The following is a 21,745-nucleotide window of genomic DNA, read 5'->3' as shown; positions in this document are numbered from 1 at the left end:
TACGTTTATTCTCCAAGCTCTCTTTTTATTTTCCTGTTTTACAAATTTCCCTATGATATAAATAACCCAGGCTTTTTTTTTTTTTTAAGATTAAATATACGGTTGATCTGAGTATCAACTCCTATCTGAGTTGATACCTGAAAATCTCCTATCTGTTCTCTTTACACAGTCATGTAACTGGACTTGCTTTAGAAGACTGCGATGTTAGCATCCTTGCATTCTTTCCATGTACCGTAACAATTCTAAAAGCTCTGTAAGCAGACCAGAGCTTATGAGCTGCCAGCAGATCTTCGGGAATCCAGTGCACTCTTCAAAATCCCCACTTTATCCTTGATATCAAATTTAGTGATCAACAGGATATGGAGGAATCAAAATCAGTGCCGTGGCCTGAAACCTCTGCATTCCCCTTCATCTTCAGTTACAGTGCTCACTGCTCAGTCCCACGTCCTCAGGAAGAGGATGTGGGTGTATTAGAACTGGCAGCCGAGGTCCTTTCCTCAGATTGGCACCAGGGCTTCTTCACTCTCAGGTCTCAAGAACTATTCTAAAGATAGGAAGCAGACAAGCAGAGGTGAGTCCTAAACTTTGTCGAAGAAAATAAGGGGACTTAATATATATGTAAGGAAAACCACACATACATAAAAGTGAAAGTACAGAGTCCTTCATTAAAGGACTGTATTACTGCTGATTAAAATGTATCTGATGAGCTAAGTGAACACTTAGAACATCAAGGCACTTCTTCAGGGTACGACAATGATGAGCATGAAAGGAATGGGTGGAAGAAGAGAAAATACAAAGACAGGGAGAGAAGGAGAGGTTCTCTTTTAAAAGTCACTGTCTTCTATTCTCATAATTCATATCCTTTTGCTGATCAGTAGTAGGCTGCAGAACCTACTGAATGAAATTGTTCTTCTTTATTCACCTTACCTCCTTAATCCAGCCACTGTTTTCTGACTGACTGAAAATTCTTTCCACTGTTTCTTTAACCTCTTCATCCTCAACCTCTTCTGTCTTTGCAATGGAGCAACACTCTTGGTACAGCTCGAATTTAAAATGTTTCAGTTTATGGTAAATTCTGGTTCTCTCAGCACAAATTCTGCCAACAGTAAACACCTAAATCAAGAAATAAACATCATCTGGTATATGAAATGAATATATAGTAGTGAAAGTACAGCCTTTCTGGTTTTCAGATTTTCTTTAAAATAGAATCCATGCATTATTTTTCAAAATTTTTATACAATAATTCCTTTACCTTCTTTTATACAACCAAGTTAACAAAAAACCGAGCAACTGCTATGTTTCAAGTACTGAGTTAAGCACTGGAGATAGAGAAATAAAATATGTGCCTTCTATACCAGGGGAATTTACACTGCTGGGAGAAAACAACAACGTGCCAAATGCAATGCACAAGAGGCAATCAAGGTACCGAGAAGGGACAATTAACACAGTCCAGAAAAAAGAACAGTTCTAAATTAGGTGATGTGTGAACCAAGTCTTTAGAAAACAGTTAGTCAAGTTTGGGAAAGAGGATAAAGATGGCTTGTAAGGCAAAAGGATAGCCATACCCCAAAGCAAGAAAAGCATGCAAGCTACTATACACACAGTTACTGAGGTAAAAATGCCTGAATTATGATAATTTTCTATCTTATAAACCAGCAATCCCTAACATTTTTGGCACTGGGAACCAGGTTCATGAAAAACATTCCCCCCCGCCCCCCAGACCTGGACAGGGGAATGATTTTGGGATAGAACTTTATTTCTATCATTATAACATCAGCTCCACCTCAGATTATCAGGCATTAGTTCTGGAGGTTGGGAACTCCTGTTACAAACATGTAAACTCAAACAGGCTCTCATACCAATATTAAAAATAGAGCACTTTTAACCAAATATTTTTTTTCCAAAACATTCTGCAAAGCAAAAAATAACTTTGTGTTTAGTTATATTTTTTATCTTAATTAATGTGTGCTAAGTCACTTCAGTTGTTTCTGACCTTTTGTGACCCCATGGACTGTAATGGGATTAAGAATACTGGAGTGGGCTGCCATTGCCTTCTCCAGGGATCTTGCCCACCCAGGGAGTGAACCTGCATCTCTTACCTCTCCTGCACTGGCAGGCGGGTTCTTTACCACTAGTGCCCCCTGCGTAGCCCTAATACTGGAGTGGGTTGCCATGTCCTCCTCAAGGGAATCTTCCCAACACAGGGATCGAACCCAGGTCTGCCACATTACAGGCAGATTCTTTACTGTCTGAGCCACCAGCGAAGCCCAAGAATACTGGAGTGGGTAGCCTACCCCTTCTCCAGGGGATCTTTCCAACCAAGGAATCAAACTGGGGTCTCCTGCATTGGAGGTGGATTCTTTACCAGGTGAACCACCAGGGAAGCCCCTTAATTAATGAGTCTGATGTAATTATAAACATTAATATTTTATTATTAGCAAACTGTAAACACTTTTATTTCTATGTTTATGTGGACTTCTAGGATCTTATGATTAAGAATACTCTACTTGTGAACTCAACCATCCATTCTCTTTTAGAATGTTTGCAATGTGTACTTTGTTACACACATCTATAGCTAAAATTGGAAAACAGTGTCACCGCACCGACCTCATTAAATGTAACTGTACCTACATTATTTCACTCACTGTAGAAAATGCATCAGAAAGGACTTCAAATTTTATAACATGACCAATCTTATTCTCATGGAGTAACCTCAGGAAATAGACAAAGTTCCTCCTAATTTATGTTATTTGTCTTTGTGTCTACATACATGATGGGTTATGCTTTCGTGAATTCAGTAAGAGTGATACAGTTACGTTATTGACCTATGCAACTTGTATTCTATCTGGCAAAGAACTGTGCTGTTTTTCTGAAGTCACACTGTAGGGATCACACAGGTGATGAGTTAAATAAACAATACAAAAGTATATTGGCAAAAATGAATAAAAGTAAAATATGATGGTCAGTAACAGCTTTGATGCATTGTTTTGTAAAGATGGCATTTGGGATATTTTCTAACGTTTCTTAAAATTTCAAAATGCTGATGAAAAGCACATCGGTATTTCTGTATGATTTGGGAAAATCTGCTTTTCAGATCATCAGAAACAATCAGGTATTACTGTTCATGGCTTGCTTACTGTAAGCACTGTTTCCATTGAAACATTATCATCAAACCAGTCATATAAATTACAGTTCAGCTGCCAATACCTCCCACTTTAAATACAAAGATAATACAACAGTCGCAGTGAACTCTACGGGGAAGTCCATTTCTGCCATTCAAGTAGATGATGCAGGAGAACTCTCTTATGGCTGGTCTAGGTAAGATATGGTAGAAGAATAATACAATTTTTTGTTTTTATTACATTGTATTCTGTATTTCCACAAAACAAGAATTTATTTGTATAAAGATTTTGAGTTGGAACAAAAGGAAAGGAGAAGTGTTTAAGATTTTCTATTTTAATTTCTTTTTCCAGTATGAAACAAAACTATCTACTGAGAATCCTTTTCATTTCTAATTCCTACCCTCTTGGTGTCTACCTTACACTTAGTTTAGTGACCCTGGAGGTCAATAAACCCAAAATTACCTTTAGAATATTCTCATACTATTTTTTTTCCCCCAAATGTGAGCACATTTTATATGGAAGAGCCTAAATCATTGTTAGTAAGGCTTCATAAAAAGCAGTAAATATACACAGTCAATGTACATAGTTGTTGCATACACTGCAAGTGGACCTCTCCTTTCACCCCTTCCCTGTTTTAGTGTATTGTCACAGCCAACTATACCTTATGAATTAATGTTTATACAACACAGCTTATACTGTAGCATTCTATTTACATGAAGTTCTAAAAGCAAGTAAATCAAATCTATACTGCTAGAATAGTGTCCTTAAATGTCCAGAAATGTATTTAGACAGTACTTTTAATTAACTAATTGCATTTCTAAACATTAAGGACACTATTTGGGGGAAGTTATCTGGGGGCTCTGTGGTTAGGACTCAGTGCTTTCACTGCTAAGGGCCCAAGTTCAGTATCTGGTTGGGGAACTAAGATCCCACAAGCCACACAGTGTGGCCAAAAGAAAAAGGAAAAAAAAAAAATAGAGACGCTATTCTAACAAGATAAGACAATATTTTTAAAAATTGCCAGAGAGAAAGAGAAATGGTAAGTTTTGTGATTATTATCTCAAAGCAGATAAGTGATACAGAAATGATCCTTAATCCACTGTGTAGGGTTAGTATAGTTCTATGAACTGATAAATCTGAAGATAACTGAGTCATCTCAGTTATCAGTGTGAACTAGGGGCCTGACATAGCCAAAGATTAATCAGAAACAAAGCTAAAAATTGTCATCCAATTTTCCTAAAGCAGAAGATGGTGACTGCAAAGCAACAGAAATATCTGATCTGTAATTTATTAGACATAACACATAGGAATGTGAATCGACACTGTTTAACAAACTGAAGCAAGGAAATACAATGAACATGCATTATGCACATTTTATACACGTTTTTAACACTGTGGGTAGCTTTTTGAGGTATTTCTTTAGGCCCTCATATACAGAGAAGCAACCAGTTCCTTAAGGAAATTAAAGTATGGAGAAGAAAGAGAAAAGATCTTCAAGGAAAGAGGGATGGGAAGAAGTCTATTGTCTATTTCCAGGTCTCTAAGAACACTGGGCTTCCCTGGTGGCACAGACGTAAAGAATCCACCCGCAATGCAGGAGACCTGGGTTCGATCTCTGGGTTGGGAAGATCCCCTGGAGGAGAGCATGGCAACCCGCTCCAGCATTCTTGCCTGCAGAATCCCATGGACAGAGGTGCGTGGCGGGCTACAGTCCACGGGGTCACAAAGAGTCGGACACGACTGAGTAACAAAGCACAGCTAAAAACGTTAAGTGCAACAAGCTGTTAAGGGATTCTATTCCCTCTCAGCCTGTTCTTTGCATGGATGCATTACACGTGGTTAGGCTTCCTTGGTGGCTCAGATGGTAAGAACCTGCCTGAGTGCAGGAGGACTGGGTTCAATCCATGGGTTGGGAAGATCCTCTGAAGAAGGGAATGGCTAACCCATTCCAGTATTCTTGCCTGGAGGATTCCATGGACAGAGAAGCCATACAGTCCACGGGGTGGCAAAGAGTCGGAGGCAGTTGAATGACTAACACTTTCACTTTTCACCTTTTTTATTACACATGGCCATCTGCCTGAAACTTAATGCCTCTTCTCACTGGATCTTAAGTGTCTTGAGGAGTCTGGACAGACTCTGGGCAAAACTGAAAAACTTGTTAGTCCTCCTAACTGCCTTTCAGATCTCAAGTCTCTTTCCTCCAGGTGATTTCCTTCTCCTGTAATGCCCTCAGATATCACCACAAGCTGGTGGTCCAGAGCTCTGATCTCAGTACTCTATCCAAGACTGTTGTAGCTAAAACTATAGCCACTCCTCACTATCCTCAGGGGTTGGTTCCAGGACCCTCCCTGATAGCAAAATCTGCAGATGCCAGAGTTTTACATTTGGGCTTCTCTATCTGCAGATTAAACCAACCACAGGTGTAAAAATAGTATAGTTAAACCGTGAACAACATAGGTTTGAACTGCATGGACCCATGTAGACATGGAGTTTTTAAAAATAAATATACAGTTGGTCCTCTGTATCAGTGGATGAGGAATCTACAGAGGGAAGTCTAGAGGAAGCTCTCAATTTTACTATTTTTTGTACTTGTAAGTGTAATCATTTTACAAAGAGTAAAAAATAAAGAGAAGTAGTCTGCATCTGCATCTTTTTTTTTTCTGTCTTCACACTGTACTGTTCTGCTCTTGTCTATCAGATACTTCATATATTTAAAATATTTTCTTCTGTTTTGTCTATTCATTCAAAATTAATAGTACCTTAAATATACAGTGATGGTTCTAGGCTCTGAAACACCACTGATGTAGTCTAAGTTGAAGCACAGTTTTCCTTCAAACCTCATTACTGGGGTGAATTTGAAAGTGTTAGTCACTCATTTGCGTCTGACTCTGTGCGACCCTATGGACCGTAGCCCGCCAGGCTCCTCTGTCTATGGGATTCTCCAGGCAAGAATACTGGAGTGAGTTGCCATGCCCTCCTCCAGGGGATTGCCCAACCCAGGGATCAAACCCTGGTCTCCCACACTGCAGGCAGACCCTTTACCATCTATAGTGAAGTGAAGTCACTCAGTCGTGTCCTACTCTTTGCAACCCCATGGACTGTAGCCTACAATGCTCCTCCATCCATGGGATTTTCCAGGCAAGAGTACTGGAGTGGGTTGCCATCTTTAATTATTTGTTTGTAGATTGTCAATTTGGTAGATGATCTGGCCTAAAATTTCCATTGGGGTCAAATTCTCCTTGGGACTCAAAAGGGATTTCTTCTTCCTCTGGCTCAGTTACCTCCCTTTTCATCCTTATCCCCTCTCGCTCACACCCCTCACCCTCTCCTAGTTTGGGTGATGTACACTTAGACAACATGCACTGATTTTAGTACCTGACTGAATTTGGAGTGAATCTGATGTATAACATACATTTTTACATTAAAAAAATGGCACACTCTTTCCCCGTGCTCTTTTTTCTTCTCCTTGTGCTTTCTTCATTTGTGAAAAGAAGTTAGGGTTAACCATACAGGCTTATTTAGTGAAAATTTCTGATTTTTAAGAACTAAAATGAGAGGGGGAAAAATACCTGTTTATCGTGTAACATGAAATCATCTGTTTCCATGGTCCTGGTGTCATACAACTTTCCTGATAAATGCACTGAGTATTCACAGTGGCGATACAACCCACAAGCCTGGCACAAACAGTTCTCAGATGTCTTCAATTGGATATCTACACTAGAATAATTTTCTACTCGCTCCTGAAAATAATTTCAAAATGTAATGAAAGTTTAAAGGATAAGAAAGACAACAACAAAATCAAATATAAGAGCCCAACCAAATTAAAATTAAGAATAGGAATCATAATAATATAGTAAGATATAAGAGCAAAACACACTGGTATGTCTCAGTTTAGTATTGAGCACACAGTAGGTGTTTGACAAGATATATTTAAATTTTAAAAATGGATTATAATTTAGGCTGTTAAAAGAAAAGAAACCAGATGAAGAAAGAAACTAGCTTCATTTCTCTCAAACTTGTAAGTTACTACTAAGGTTTTAATTTACTTCTTATCTCTCTTATCTCCAGATGTTGTAATTAGTTAAAATAGGAAAGAATGAGCAGAAAAAAAATTCAGGATAATATAATTAAAAGATCAATTCATTTAGGTTAATAAAAATCAAGAAAAAAAAAAGATCACATTTAGTCTCCATTGCATGAATTATATTTTCCACAAAATATCCCAGAAATAATTTAATTCTCCTGTAGTTGCTTACTAAAGTACTATGAAAACAAACAAGTTTGAACCAGGATTGCTAGATTGCCAGTATTGCTATGGCCAGTCTAATAGCTGAGTTAGCAATGAATAAACAGAGAAAATATTTGGCATTCATAAATAAGCTTTATTAAGCTGTGAAATTACTTGTGCTTGAGCAGTTTTGCTTAGGCTCTAGGCCTGTGCTAGACACTCCTATTCTAATTAGTAGTGTGGATTAGTTTACCACAATATTTGAGCTGCACACAATGAGCATATTAACAGGGTCACTAATCTGCATTCTCTATCAGCCTGACAGTAATTAAGTATCCAGTAGAGTTTCCTTTTTACATTTATAATTCACAGCAACATTGTCTTGTACTTTTTATTGTTTCTCTTATTTCATGGTACTTCATGACATGTGTCACTATAGGCTGACATTCAGAGTAAATAGGTGACTAACCATCTTCCCTTCCTGCTTCTCTGGAATTCAAAGCACATACTGAGATGCAAGTTCTATCAGCTTGGCTCCCTGAGTGACTACAATTAACAGAGCACCCCTATTGACTCACAGTGAACACACAAGTGAAAAATAAAATTTTGTTTAGTTAAGCTGTTGAGGTTTTCACTGTTGGTTTACTTTGTCACATTATTTATTTCTTGCAGCATAACCTATTTTGAACAAGATCCTACTGAATTGATTATCTATGTGTCTAAATTTTTAAGCTAATATTATCTTGTAACTTACAGTTATCATTTCAACATTGGGTTATCCAAATTCTGCATAACCTATCATAGTATGCAAAACATATTACAGCAGAATTGATGGGCTTTGAAGTCTGAGAAACCCTAAACCTAAGGTTTGTGCTTGGTTCAAACATTGGCCTGACTAATTACTAGCTGTGTAACCTTATGTTATTAAGTTTTTCTGGGTTACAATTTTCTCATTTGTAAAATAGAGGAACTAGTAGTACCTTTCTTTGGGGGTTACTCTGAAGATCAGATAAAACATTTTACTTTGCATATAAATTACTTGGCAAAATTAAATGATCAATATGCTTTTATTTCTATTAAAGACAATGATATATATTATACCATATCCTAAGAGCTGTGCCATGTACTTTACCTTAAAAATCAGTAAATATTTCCCTTTAAAGTGGGTAAGTATTTTCTCTATCTGAGGAAGAACTGGAATGCATGGAAGTTAAAATCACTCAAAGTCAAAAAGAAATATATAAACTCAAGTGACTGAAAGTTACTTAGTCACGTCCAGCTCTTTGTGACCCCATGGACTATCCAGGCCATGGAATTCTCTAGGCCAGAATGCTGGAGTGGGTACCATTTCCCTTCTCCAGGGGATCGTCTCAACCCAGGGATTGAACCCAGGTCTCCCACATTGCAAGCAGATTCTTTACCAGCTAAGCTACCAGGGAAGCCCCCTAAACTCAATCTATCCTCCAAATTGAAGTCTTCTAACTCTTTTTTTCTTTTGTAATCCCATAATTGTTCCTTAAACCTAAACCATTTGTAGCTAATTTATCTTCAAGTAATACAAGGCTGAACAGGCATTGCTGCTGCTGCTGTTAAGTCACTTCAGTCGTGTCTGACTCTGTGCAACCCCACAGACAGCAGCCCACCCAGGCTCCCCCGTCCCTGGGATTCTCCAGGCAAGAACACTGGAGTGGGTTGCCATTTCCTTCTCCAATGTATAGCAGCAGCAGGCACTGGATGAAGCCAAATCTCCTGACACGAAATGAGGGAGAGTAGCTAATGATTTAGGTGCTAGAAAGACTGACTATATAGAACTTGAACTTCTACTATCTTGCCTTTTTCTTCTTGCTAATTATTAAAAGATAAAAAGTTAGAAGTAGGGAGGGAAAAAAATCTTGTAAATCATATAGGACAGCCTCTACTATTAGAGATCATAAAATAGAAATCTAGGGGGATAACATGGAATCAATTAGATCTTATAAATTAAAAAGAATCTTCTCCCAAATTGGTAGAATTACAAAATCTTAAGGTGGAGAAGGATGTCAAAGACCACATAGGTCAGGGTTTCTCTATTATGGGAACCAATATCCTAGAAGGTAATAATAGGTATTTTACGAAAAGAAGCCTCATAGTATAACATAAATTTGGAAAGTATTATATTCTATATTGTGTTCTTGACGATTTACAATATAAATTCACACATAATGCTTCTTGAAAAGCCCTCTAGCAGTTAAGTTAAACCTACTGTTTCTCAACCTTCTTTAACAACGGAGCTCTTTTTTACTGCAACAGTTAACATCCTGTGAGACAATTTCCTCATTTTACCAGATGGGTTAAGCCCTAGAGATGTTTTAAAATTATCATTTATAACTACTTAATTATTGGATAGATATAACAAGTGGGAATGATTAAAACAATTATAGCCTTAGAAGAGACAAGAAACAAGCTGATTATCTAACAAAGAAAAATGCTAATAATTTAGAAGATTAATTAAAGAAGTGTGACTGGTTATTGAAATTCCAAGAAGACTGTCACTCCTATCCTACCCCACCCTCAACCAGAGATTCAAAAACAAATAAAACTGTATACCTTGTATTTCTCTTTCCAACGACTTCTAGAGACTAAATTCTCTAGACGAGGCTGAACAAAGCGGTTATCCAAATAATAAAGAGAAGTCAACATATCTTGTGCGTATGATTTCTGCCTGGTGCCATCTGTTCAGGGGAACAATCACAACAACAACAAAAACAATCACTTTGCCCTTATAAAATATTTAAATAATGGAACAGTTAAAGATTTCTTCCCATAGCTTTAAGCAGATACTTGGTTGGTTGATTAGAAACAAATTAAAAAAAAAAAAAAAACAAAAAAAAACCCAGTAAAGTTGAAGAAAATCATTCCATTAGAGTATTAGGGAATGGAAGAAACCACGCAGGCCCTCTAATTGTTCCCTGAACACCTCAAACTTATTCTTTCCTAAGGGTCTTTACACTTGCTGTGCTCTCTGCTAGATTCATGCATTGCTTCCTCCCTCACTTCATTCAGGTTTCTGTTCAGAAGATAACACTTGGGGGACCTTTTTGAGCAATCTAACACAGACTTTTCTGTCCTATATACTCTTGGTCTCCTTATCCTGTTTTATAATTTTTCAAGAACGAATCTCCAGCTGACATGATATTATATCTTTGTTTACTCATTGTCTGTCTCTCCCAGTAGACTTTAAGCAACACAAGGGCAAGATTCGTCTATGTCATATAGTTATTGCGATATTCTTGCAGTTTTTCTCGAATAATGCCTGGCCCTTAGTAGACACTCAATGGATATTTGTTCAGTACAGTTTGAATGAAATCTTTCTTTGGCATGTAGGTAGATATTCAGCATTATTTATAGTCTTTATTAAGAGGCAGATTCTGAGCTAGATGCAAGGGGTATGTATATAGCAAGTATGGTTCTTTCCACACTCTTAAAGAAGGGAGGAAGGCAAAAATACAGTTTCAATACATTTGAGAAGTGCATATGTATCAGTGCCACCACACTCAGGATAACAGCATAGATGAGGGAATGAGAAATATTACTTAAGTGGGTCACAGATAACTTTCATAGTGGAAATTACTTTACACTCACTTAGAAAATCTAGAGTAGAAAGGGATTATACTCTAATGAGAAACAACAAGGCACAAAAGCATAAAAAAGCATATAATGTTTGGTGAAATTAAAGGAGCTTAAAGCTTAGGCTGGGACAATGCATTGGTGTTGAGTTACCCTATTGCTTTATTAATATATGCCCTATATCCTCAAGTTCACTGTGAACTCTCAAAGGAGAGGGAAAATATTCCTTTTGTACTTTCACATATCACAAATAATAAACACCAACAAGTGTGTGATGTGAATGGACTTTTGGTATAGTTGATCCTAGAGGGAACAACTGGAGGGCCTTAAGATTGGGTCTCCTTGGTTTTATTTAGTATACACAGACACATGAACAATGAGATTGCTTAAAAATTGGGAAAAAAACCCGATTGCTCCATTTATATTATTAACTTACCATATAATGTTCCCAGAAAAGATTCATCTAGAGCATTGATCAGAAGAGCCTTCACAACTCTTTCAAAGTGAGTATAGTGGTCACCTAAAAAATATGAAATTAATTTAAAATAAATATTAGAATCTGGCAGACAAAAAAGTTATTTAAATACAATAAGTTTCTTTCTCCAAGGCTAAAAAATTAATGCTATAAACTGAAATTGCTTAATTATTCTAATTTTCTAGCTGGCTCAGTGACTTGTCCGGTCACCGAGAAAATCTCCATTTTCCAGATTTACTGACTTCTAGCGCAGTTTCAAGTTCTTATTTCAAATCATTTTCACTTTCCAAACTTATTAAGGTAACACTGTTTAGGAAATATTAAGATATTTTATGGAAAAAGTCAAATTTATCCCCAATGCACTCAAATTTAATTATCAACTTGACAATTACAGCAAGGAAGAAAACCTCTAAAGGTAGATTGCTCAGTATGTGAATGAACTCCTCTCTTATTCCTTATCTCTAAAACATGTTACATATGAAATTGTTCAGGAAATTGCTACCCTAGCCAGAACGACGATGGCTATAAAAACTCAATATCCTTTCTGATGCCACAGATTTAGGATTTTCCACATCAATTAAGAAAAGTTATGTCTCCTCTTTTTCCTGCCAAATATAAAAGCCTACTTTCCCACTAACTCAGTTTGGTCCATGGAATCATCTCTTGTGGTGGGTCAGGCGAAATGATAAGAGAAGGTTCCTACTGTTTCCCATTTCTCTTGGGTCAAGGTTTACTATGGCTGTGGAAATGTTCTCTGTCAAACACGACCCCTTCCTTGATCCAAGCTGTCATCAAAGACACCTGTCCCTGCTCTGGGCATTGTGAAGACATTAACAACTGCCTGAGTGTTTCCAGAAAAGTAGATGATCAACAAGGGTTAGAGCAAATAAAACCGATCAATAGTATTAACATCCATGAGTGATTCTGACTTTGATTTCAGTTGAAATAAAACAAAGATGAAATTTAACATGAAGAAATCTTTTAATTTACATTTTAGTTACTAAAAGCATTGTATAAATCTTATTTTAGACTCCAGGGAAACTTTTACTATGCAACCATCTTTAAGAAAACACCTGCTGATGGACATCTAGGTTGCTTCCATGTCCTGGCTATTATAAACAGTGCTGCGATGAACAGTGAGGTGCTAGAGTGCCCAAAATAAAGCATTAATAAAACTACTGAACAGTAGCATATATTTGCACGGGGGACCTTAGGCTTTAAAGACCTGATTAATTGAAAATTTCAAAAAAACCTAACAATAGCCACTTATGAATACAGTTGAAAAATGAAATAATAGCTTAATAGAATTCAATTTCAACTAGACTTTCATCCACCTTTGGATATAAAAGTATATTGTTGGTACATGCTTGATTTATGAATGTTAAAATGCATTTAAATTCTGTCTAGCACTTTCCACAGAGAAGGCAATGGCACTCCACTCCAGTACTCTTGCCTGGAAAATCCAATGGACGGAGGAGCCTGGGAGGCTGCAGTCCATGGGGTCGCTGAGGGTCTGACATGACTGAGCGACTTCACTTTCACTTTTCACTTTCATGCATTGGAGAAGGAAATGGCAACCCACTCCAGTGTTCTTGCCTGGAGAATCCCAAGGACAGGGGAGCCTGGTGGGCTGCCGTCTATGGGGTCGCACAGAGTCGGACATGACTGAAGTGACTTAGCAGCAGCAGCACTTCCCAAACTGAATTAGGTGAAAACTGTTCTGGAAATACTGTTGTGTTGAGAAAAAAAATCAAATGGACCCTCCTTCACATGCATCAAAAAACTGAAACAGAATATATAATTTTTATTCCACTGAATTGACCAGTCTTAAATATGCTAATACCCAGTGTTACTCACCTGTTATAGAGTTTGAATAACTGATGCTCTATTTCAAAGATAGTGCTAATAGTGTTTAAGATTGGGAGTGAAACAAAAGGGCAGAGAATCAGAATCATCTGAAGAGTTCTTCTCCTAAACACAGCATGCCTTTCCTACTAATGTGTGTCAGAATCTCCTTCACAAGAGTCAGGAAGAGGGCCTTGATTTCATTGTGCTTGAATGGATGGGTAGGTGGTGTTGGAATTATGCTCTTGGCATAATTTTTTCTCAAGTTGAAATAAAAATATTACTGAGCAGGTAAAGGCCAGGCAACATTTTATGCACTTTCATACATTGCTTTATTTCTGACAACAAACCTACAAAGTACTATCAATACTCTCAGTTTATTTCTCATTGAGGAAACAGATACAGAGAGGAAGAAAAACTTCCCAAAGATGACAGAACCAGTAAATGTTGGAACCAAGGTTGGAACAGACAACCTGACTCTTGACTTCATGTTACAATCCCCTACAAAGATGGTGTTTTGCATGGTAGTTAGATTTGATCCTTTCATACTTCAGAACATGTAATTTTAGTGTTGGATGGGGAAATTGAAGAAAATAAAATTCAAATCCTTTACTTTAGGATTAATCCTTTATCTTAGGACACTTATGATGATGAAATAACTTATCCGAGCTTACACAACTAGATAGAAGCAGAGCCAAATCCTGACCTCCTCAGAGCCTTTCTCATCATTTTAATCCCTGTATTGGATGGGCTTCTATAGGATACCCCAGAAATACTGTTTAAAACTTTCCTCCTTGATTATAAAAAAAGTCAAAAAGATGCAGGAGAAAACCAGTAATATTCATGTTTTGGCATCTTTATTTTTAGAAGGTAATCAACTCCCCCATATTCAATCATCAGACAGTTTAATCATTCTGTTGATTTTCTGTGCATCCTTTATCATGCATTTCACATATATGCTAAGATTTTGTTTAGCATGTGACCTTCCCACTACTGATCTGGTTTTCTCACGTCAGTACTACATTCCTTTATTTATTGAAATTTTATAATTATTTTTATATCTGGTGGGGGCAAGTCCTTCTACTTCATTTTGTGCTTTGAAAATGTTATTCTCATACATTTGTTCTTCCAAGCAAACTTTAAGACTGTGTTCACAAAGCTGAATGAAGAATTTCAGAAGATATATCTTCTTGTATAACTTATTATTAATACCTCCCATAAACATTATCTCTTTTACTCACATTTCTTTTTCTATTCCACAGTAAACTTGATTCCTGTACCTATAAAGCTATGCTTTTCTTCTTAAGATTAGGCCTAGTAACTATTTTGTTCACTAGTGTAAATGGAATTTTCCCACATTATATCTTCTAAATAATTATTGACAGTATGTAAGAAAACTATTGAGTTTTACCCATTTATTGTGCATTAGTCATTCTTAAGGCCTTTTTCTAAGGAACATGAGCTTCCTGGAAAATCGCAGAGCTGGAGAGATACTGTTTGCAAATTCCTGGGCACTGAATGCTTTCTCCCTTAACCCTGAGAAGGATGTGGTCTTGCTAGTGCTAAGTTTATTTCCAGAACCAAGAGAGGTTTTTAAGTATTCTGTTTGGTAGAGGCACATGCATTGTTGGTTACTTTCATGTCAAATGGAGATATGAGTCCAGTGTAAAAGGGCAGGCGCAGAGCAATAAAAGGAACCCTTTTTCTATTCTAACAGGTGTCCCTCTATTTAGGAAAATATGGAAATAGATGCTGTATCTACTCCTTCTCTCAATATATTCACATCCTTTCTCTTTTCCATCTTTGGTTAAGTCAGTCAGAAACTGATAGCCTGTATATATAGTCATATTATGTTCAGTAATAAATGTCTTTTCCTTTTCCATGGTTGTATTTCTTGTTTTACTTTTGTGTCTGTTGCATTCTTGAAAACACCTAGAACAAAGTAGGAAATATTGTCTTGTTCTTTAAAGAGAATATCTTTAGAGCTTCATTACAATGTTGGATTTTTGGCTAAAATATTCTTCGTTATGTAAAGTACACATGTTCATACTATTTTTTAAGACTTAAAAAATTAGGTGTGGGCACTGAATTTTATCAAGTACGTTTTTAGAATCTATTGAAATTATTTTTTTCTCTTGATATATGTAACACATTAATATGGCACCTAATATTATGCCATTTTTATAGCTCTAATGGTTAGAGAACTTTTTCTTTACTCTTGTAGATATTCCTTCATATGCCTATTTGAAAATCTTTTTCATCAGCTTAGGATGTGAGCCTCTTTAATCTGCCACAAACAGGTGCATTTGGCAACTCAAGTTATATTTTCTTCTATCATACCTTTGAATTCACATCTGCATGTCTTTATATATCCAAAAACAAGGTAAGCCTTTCAGAACATTCAAATTTCCTTTTACATATCTCACTAAGGTTATATAACTTTCTTTCTTTAGATTTCCATGTGTTATGTATTTTTCCCAGCTAAGAATTTGTGAAATAGTGTCTTCATTTCTATTCTTTTATGTTATCTTCTCTGCAGAAATATTTTTTCTCTTTACACTAGAAACTTCTTGGGTTTAACCTACATATTATTGATGAGATTTCTAAGCTGCTAACTTGCTCTCTATTGCTTCCAATATATACTTCATTTCTGATTTTATATTTTTCATTTTCTGGCAGCTTATCTTTAACTACTTCTCTTTCACCTCAAATTGTTCTCTCCTTATGATTTCCTATTTCTTTTCCTTAAGATTGCAAGGCAAATGCTTTGTACAATTTTCTTACGTTTCCTTTAATGAAACATTTTCTCATGAGCATTTTCTTCACTTGGGTCTTCAGGGTAACATCACCTTTCCTTTGTGCCATATGATTTTACAGGTACTTTTTATTTATCTTAGAACAAGAGGAGTTCTCCAGAGGAGAGGATTTAATATTTAACATAAACTGTTGTGAGATTGTTCTTACTCCTACACAGTGTACTGATAGAACGATTCTGCTTAATTGCTAGGTGGACCAAGTTAATGTTCACTCACTCTAACTTCCAGTAATCTAGCAAGTATTTTTCTACCAAGGCACTAGTAGGCTGAGATGTACTCTGATAACTTACTACTTGGTTCTCTGTCACTGTGAACCTATGATAGAGTACCAGAAGAATAATGTAATTTTAATATCTACAAATCAGAAGGTATTCCCCTCTCTCTACCCGTGTATAAGATTACCATGTGAACCATATAGATCTGCAATTCATTGAGCCACTGCTAGTCCATCCCTCTACTTCCTTTGGTATCTTTTCTGGGAGTTGCAGTCTCAGAATAAATATGAATAAATAATAATAGGGATTGATGAGAAGAGGAAAATACTCTGATTATCTTTAAGTCCTTCAACCATACAGTAGGAAGGAAACTATTCTAAAGTGCTATAGGTAAACATACCTCTCAGAGCCAAATGGCAGACAGCAAGGAAGTGAGAAAATGTCCTCCTATAGTAGAACTGTTCTCTTCAAAAAGGTAAAATTGCATATGCCACTGATTGTCTCAATTGAGAACTGAATTTGCAGTTAAGAAATGTCTCTCCCTTTTCTAATGTAAGTATGAATTTACAGCAACTTTTAGAACATAATCCCTTGGCATATAAAAACTACATATACTTACTATATTCATAAATGGCAGTCACTAATAAGTATTAAAAACATTAACCAAGTCATAAATTATCATCTTAAAATATGTAGCTTGTTTTTCCTCTGATGTTTTAATAAATCTGGTAATACCTAACATTTTTCTGTCTTCAGGAAGCTTCAGTTGACATGTTTATTTTAATCATCCATCCATCCAACTAAATAAGTCCCTATAATGTGTCAGCAGGTCTAATGTGTATTAGGATTACAAAGAGAAGAGAAGTTGATTAACCACCTAGGTTATTTTTTGAAAGTGGGGATGGCCATTTGGATTTCTTTACTGAGTTTTACTTTTTCACATACCATAAAATTCACTCTTTTTGGTGCATAGTTCTATGACCAAAACACAAAGTTGTGTAACCACCATGACAATCAAAAACACAAGTTCTATCACCACCCCGAAACTTCCTTATGCTCCCTCTTAATCATTTAGATTTGTACATATTGAGTCTGAGGTGTCTGAAAGACACCGTGATGAAAATGTTCAGTAAGAAGATTAAAAAATTGGGCCTTACACTATGGAGAAGTCTGTGCTGGAAATAAAAGCTTGGGAACTTCCCCAGAGATTAGGCTGAAGTTATGGGGCAGAGACTGCCTGAAGCACAAGTAAAATGAAGGCAGTGTGAGGATGGAACCGTTAGAAACATCAATATTTACATGGCAAATGGAAAAACAAGAATGCAATATTATAAAGAGGAAGACAAGAAGCTAAAACAAAAAAACAAAAACCTGTGAAAATGAAAACTGTCAATGGCTAGTGGCAAAACACACAGCAACATCAGGCTAACATAAGGACCAAAGAGCATTTTGGCAACTTAAAAGTTGTCACTAATTTTAGTAAGAGCAATTTCACTGGATTGATGGGTATAACAGTCTAAGTACAGTGCTTTGCAGTTGCTGGGAAACTCTGAACAAAAAGATTAGTTTAGAATAGCAGCGAACAGAAGAACATGACAACTCAAGGGAGAAAAGGCATTAATACCGTTACAAGTTGAGAAAAGGGAGATTGTGAGGACAGAGTCAGAAGGAAAAGCTGCAATTAAGAACATAAAGGATAAAATGTATTGCATAAAAATGAGGTACATCTCCTTCTAAGGTGGAGAGGCTCAGTATTAAAAACAAGCACAGGGCTCCTTGATATTTAACCCAAATGAATTGAAAACTTATGTCCATAGATAAATTTTCACACATATATTTATAGCAGCTTTATTCATAATTGCCAAAACTTGGAAGCAACCAAAATAATCCCTCAACAGGTGAACAGATAAAAAAACTGTGGTACATCCATACAATGGATTATTATTTAGTGATAAAGGGAAATGAGCTATCATGCACTTAAGACATGGAGGAAATTTAAATGCATTATTAAGTGAAATATGCCAATCTGAAAAGGCTTACATGCTGTATGATTCCCATGATAAAAACATTTTGGCAAAGGCAAAACTATGGAGACATTAAAAAGGTCAGTGGTTGCTAGGGGTTCAGGGGTAGGAGGGAGGGATGACTAGGTGGAGAACAGGATAATTTTAGGAGTGAAACTGTTCTGATATTGTAATGGTGGATACCTGTTGCATCAGTATACATTTCTCAAACCCACAGAATGTACAACACAAAGACTGAGCCTAGATGCAAACTACAAACTACAGTTAATAATGTATCAATTATCAATACTGGCTCATCAACTGCACCAGATATATCAAGATAATGCAAGATGTTAATAAGAGGACAACTGTGTGTGATGGGTTATCTAGAAACTCTCTGTACTTGTCCACTCAACTTTTCAGTAAATCTAAAACTTCCCTTAAAAAACCAAAGGTAAGCATAAAAGTGTAGGATAAAGAAGAGAGTTAAGATACTTTCCATGTGCTGGACTTTTATTTGGAGTGGCTATGAGTGGGTGGTTGTTGTTTAGTCACTAAGTCATGTCTGACTCTTTTGCAACCCCCATGGACTGTAGCCCGTCAGGCTCCTCTGTCCATGGGATTACCTAGGCAAGAATACTGGAGTGGGTTGCCATTCCCTTCTCCAAAGGATCTTCCAAACCCAGGGATTGACCTGCATCTCCTGCATTGCAGGCGGGTTCTTTACCACTGAGCCACCAGGGAAGCCCCTATGAGTAGGTATCTCTCAGTATATGTTCTATCACATCCTAGATACTAATATCCAGAATGATTGGACACATCCTAACTGACTTTCTCTGAGATTCAAATGTCCTGATGGCATGTGAACCAGTGCTTACTGATATAAGGAAAACAGTCATTAATTTTCAACATACAGATGCCTATGACTATCACTGGCATCTCTGTACCTGACTTATTTGATTTTCTTGAAATTTAATTCATACCTCAATCTACTATTTTATTTAAATCACAGTATCTAAATTGAATCATACTGTACTTAACTTTAGTAAACATGCCTTTTAAATGCCTTTTGGAAATGTGCATTTTTGAAGGGGAAAAAAAAAGTTTTCATCCAACATCCTGTTTCTACCACAGTTGTAAAACATCATAAAAACAGTCTTTAAATTTATGTACAATTATAGGGATCAGAACAATAATATACACATTTAAAGACACCCTAATATTTTAGGGTCCTATTGTTTATTATATGTAAATATAAATGATTTTAATTTCCTGACAGGTTTCACTGCATAACACTTCAAAAGTCCAGATAACACCAGTGGTTCTCAAAGTGTGGTCTACAGACCCCTGTAAGTCTCCAAGTCTATTTAAGGGGATTGGTGAAGTCAAAGCTATAATATTAAGATAATTATCTGTTGCTTTTGCCATTGTCACTGATGGTGCAAAAGTAACTACGGATAGGGTAGCTGGCCCCTTAACATGAATCACGGCTGTGGAATCAAACTACTAGTAATCACTATAGTCATCATTTCTATGCATTCAGTAAAAAAGCTACTTTCATTTAAAATGTCCTTGATGAAGCAGTAAAAATTACCATTTCTATTAAGTCATGAATCTGAGTATACCTCTTTTAAAACTAAATTGGGAGCCTCATTTTTCAGGTTTATTTGAAATACCAAGTTTACCTGAAAGAACCGTTGACCAACTATGGTTATTCAGGCATCTGCCAAATATTTTATCAAAAATGAACAAAGAGAATCTGTCATTTCAAGAACTCACAGTGTTTGTTACTGAAGATAAAAACTGGTATTTGAGCAGAAATCAGAATTTTGAAAAACTTGTATTTGCTACTATGAGCTTGACAATTTCCCAATACCTAAAGAATTTTTTGATGATACTGGTGGTGATATTAATGAATGTGATTTTTAAAATATTATATAGTGAAATGTGTCAAAATATGGAAGATTCACTCATAGCTCAGACAGTAAAGAATTTGCCTGCCATGCAGGAGACCCAGGTTTGATTCCTGGTTTGGGAAGATCCCCTGGAAAAGGAAATGGCAACCCACTCCAGTATTCTTGCCTGGAGAATCCCATGGACAGAGGAGCCTGGTGGGCTAAAGTCCATGGGGTTGCAAGAGTCAGACACGACTGAGTGACTAAAGAGAGAAAGAGATATAATCAGTATATAGACTTCCCTGGTGGCTCAGACGGTAAAGCATCTGCCTATAACGCAGGAGACCCGGGTTTTATCCCTGCATCGGGAAGATCCTCTGGAGAAGGAAATGGCAACCCACTCTAGTACTCTTGGCTGGAAAATCCCATGGATGGAGGAACTTGGCGAGCTACAGTCCATGTAGCGCTTTGTCCAAGTCACAAACAGTTGGACAGGACTGAGCGACTTCACTTTCACATAACCAGCGAAGCAATATTTTCCAAACAACCAACGCATGATGTTACGAAATCATGAATAGGTAAAAGATCCATTCAAATTGAAAGACGTATTAATGGAGTGACATGTAAGTACTAAAAGTTCATTTATATGCTTTCAGACTCCAAACTGCAACTAATCTTTAAGAAACTTAAGAACAAGTTCTTTAAGAAACCTGTTGAATTTTGGTGCAGTGTCAGTGAGAATATTCACAATTTTGAAAATGCTTTAAAAACAACCCTCCTTTTTCCAGCTATCTACTTCTACGAAACAAAATTGCTTTCATCTAATTTAATGTCAATACAGACTGAATGCAAAAGCAGATACAAGAATCCAGCTGCCCTGTACTAGGCTAGATATTAAATATAAATGTAAAACAATGCCATTCTTCTCATTTTTTGGGAAAAGTTATTTTTTCATGAAAGTGTTATCTATATTAACACGTAATGAGCTTATCACACAAGAATTTTAAGTCATTTAATTAATAAACATATTTTAAATTTCTATTATATTTCTACCATGGTAGATGTTGATAGATACAACCCACAAAAACAAAAGCTCTTTAGGGTTCTCTATTATTTCTAAGAGTTTAAAGGGTTTTCACAAACCACTGGAATAAACTATTATTAGACAGACAAAGTTACCTGAAAATGAAACCATAGTTCCTAATCAAAGATTTAGAATATGATAGTAAAAGGCTGATTCAATACTCGACATAATATAATAATTACAATAAGTGATAAAACATCTCTTGATATTTAACTTACAAAAAGAATTCTGTTTTATTGATTTCCGTTGTGATGTAGTCAACTGTTCTCCTTGTTGGCTTTTATTCTCTTCATCACCTTCCTCATCTTGTACTACAAAGCCATCAATAATATAATGATCTCCATCTTCATCAATGATTTCATCTTCATCAAATTCATAATCATCGTCTTCTTCCTCTTCCTCATCAACATCATTTTCATCACTGCTGGGGGAGGATTTCTTTTCAGAGTCCTAATT

General features: G+C 36.4%; 1 protein-coding gene across 6 annotated transcripts in view; it reads right to left on the bottom strand.

The window, feature by feature from the left end:
• The window catches only part of CCDC82 (coiled-coil domain containing 82), a 31,604-nt gene that overhangs the window by 3,279 nt on the left and 6,580 nt on the right, over positions 1–21,745 (bottom strand). For 5 of the 6 annotated variants that reach the window (XM_061440154.1, XM_061440155.1, XM_061440151.1 and 2 more), the window contains 5 exons: positions 21,508–21,739; positions 11,393–11,476; positions 9,937–10,061; positions 6,692–6,862; positions 928–1,113 (listed from right to left, as the gene is read on the bottom strand). In XM_061440154.1, coding sequence (XP_061296138.1) covers positions 928–1,113; positions 6,692–6,862; positions 9,937–10,061; positions 11,393–11,476; positions 21,508–21,739 — 798 coding nt within the window. The remainder of the gene's footprint in view (positions 1–927; positions 1,114–6,691; positions 6,863–9,936; positions 10,062–11,392; positions 11,477–21,507; positions 21,740–21,745) is intronic. The other variant, XM_061440156.1, reaches the window with a different exon arrangement.

The sequence above is a fragment of the Bos javanicus genome, chromosome 15, assembly GCF_032452875.1.
Source record: "Bos javanicus breed banteng chromosome 15, ARS-OSU_banteng_1.0, whole genome shotgun sequence".
In the NCBI taxonomy this organism is placed as follows: domain Eukaryota; kingdom Metazoa; phylum Chordata; class Mammalia; order Artiodactyla; family Bovidae; genus Bos; species Bos javanicus.
This window is presented reverse-complemented; position numbering and strand designations above follow the sequence as displayed.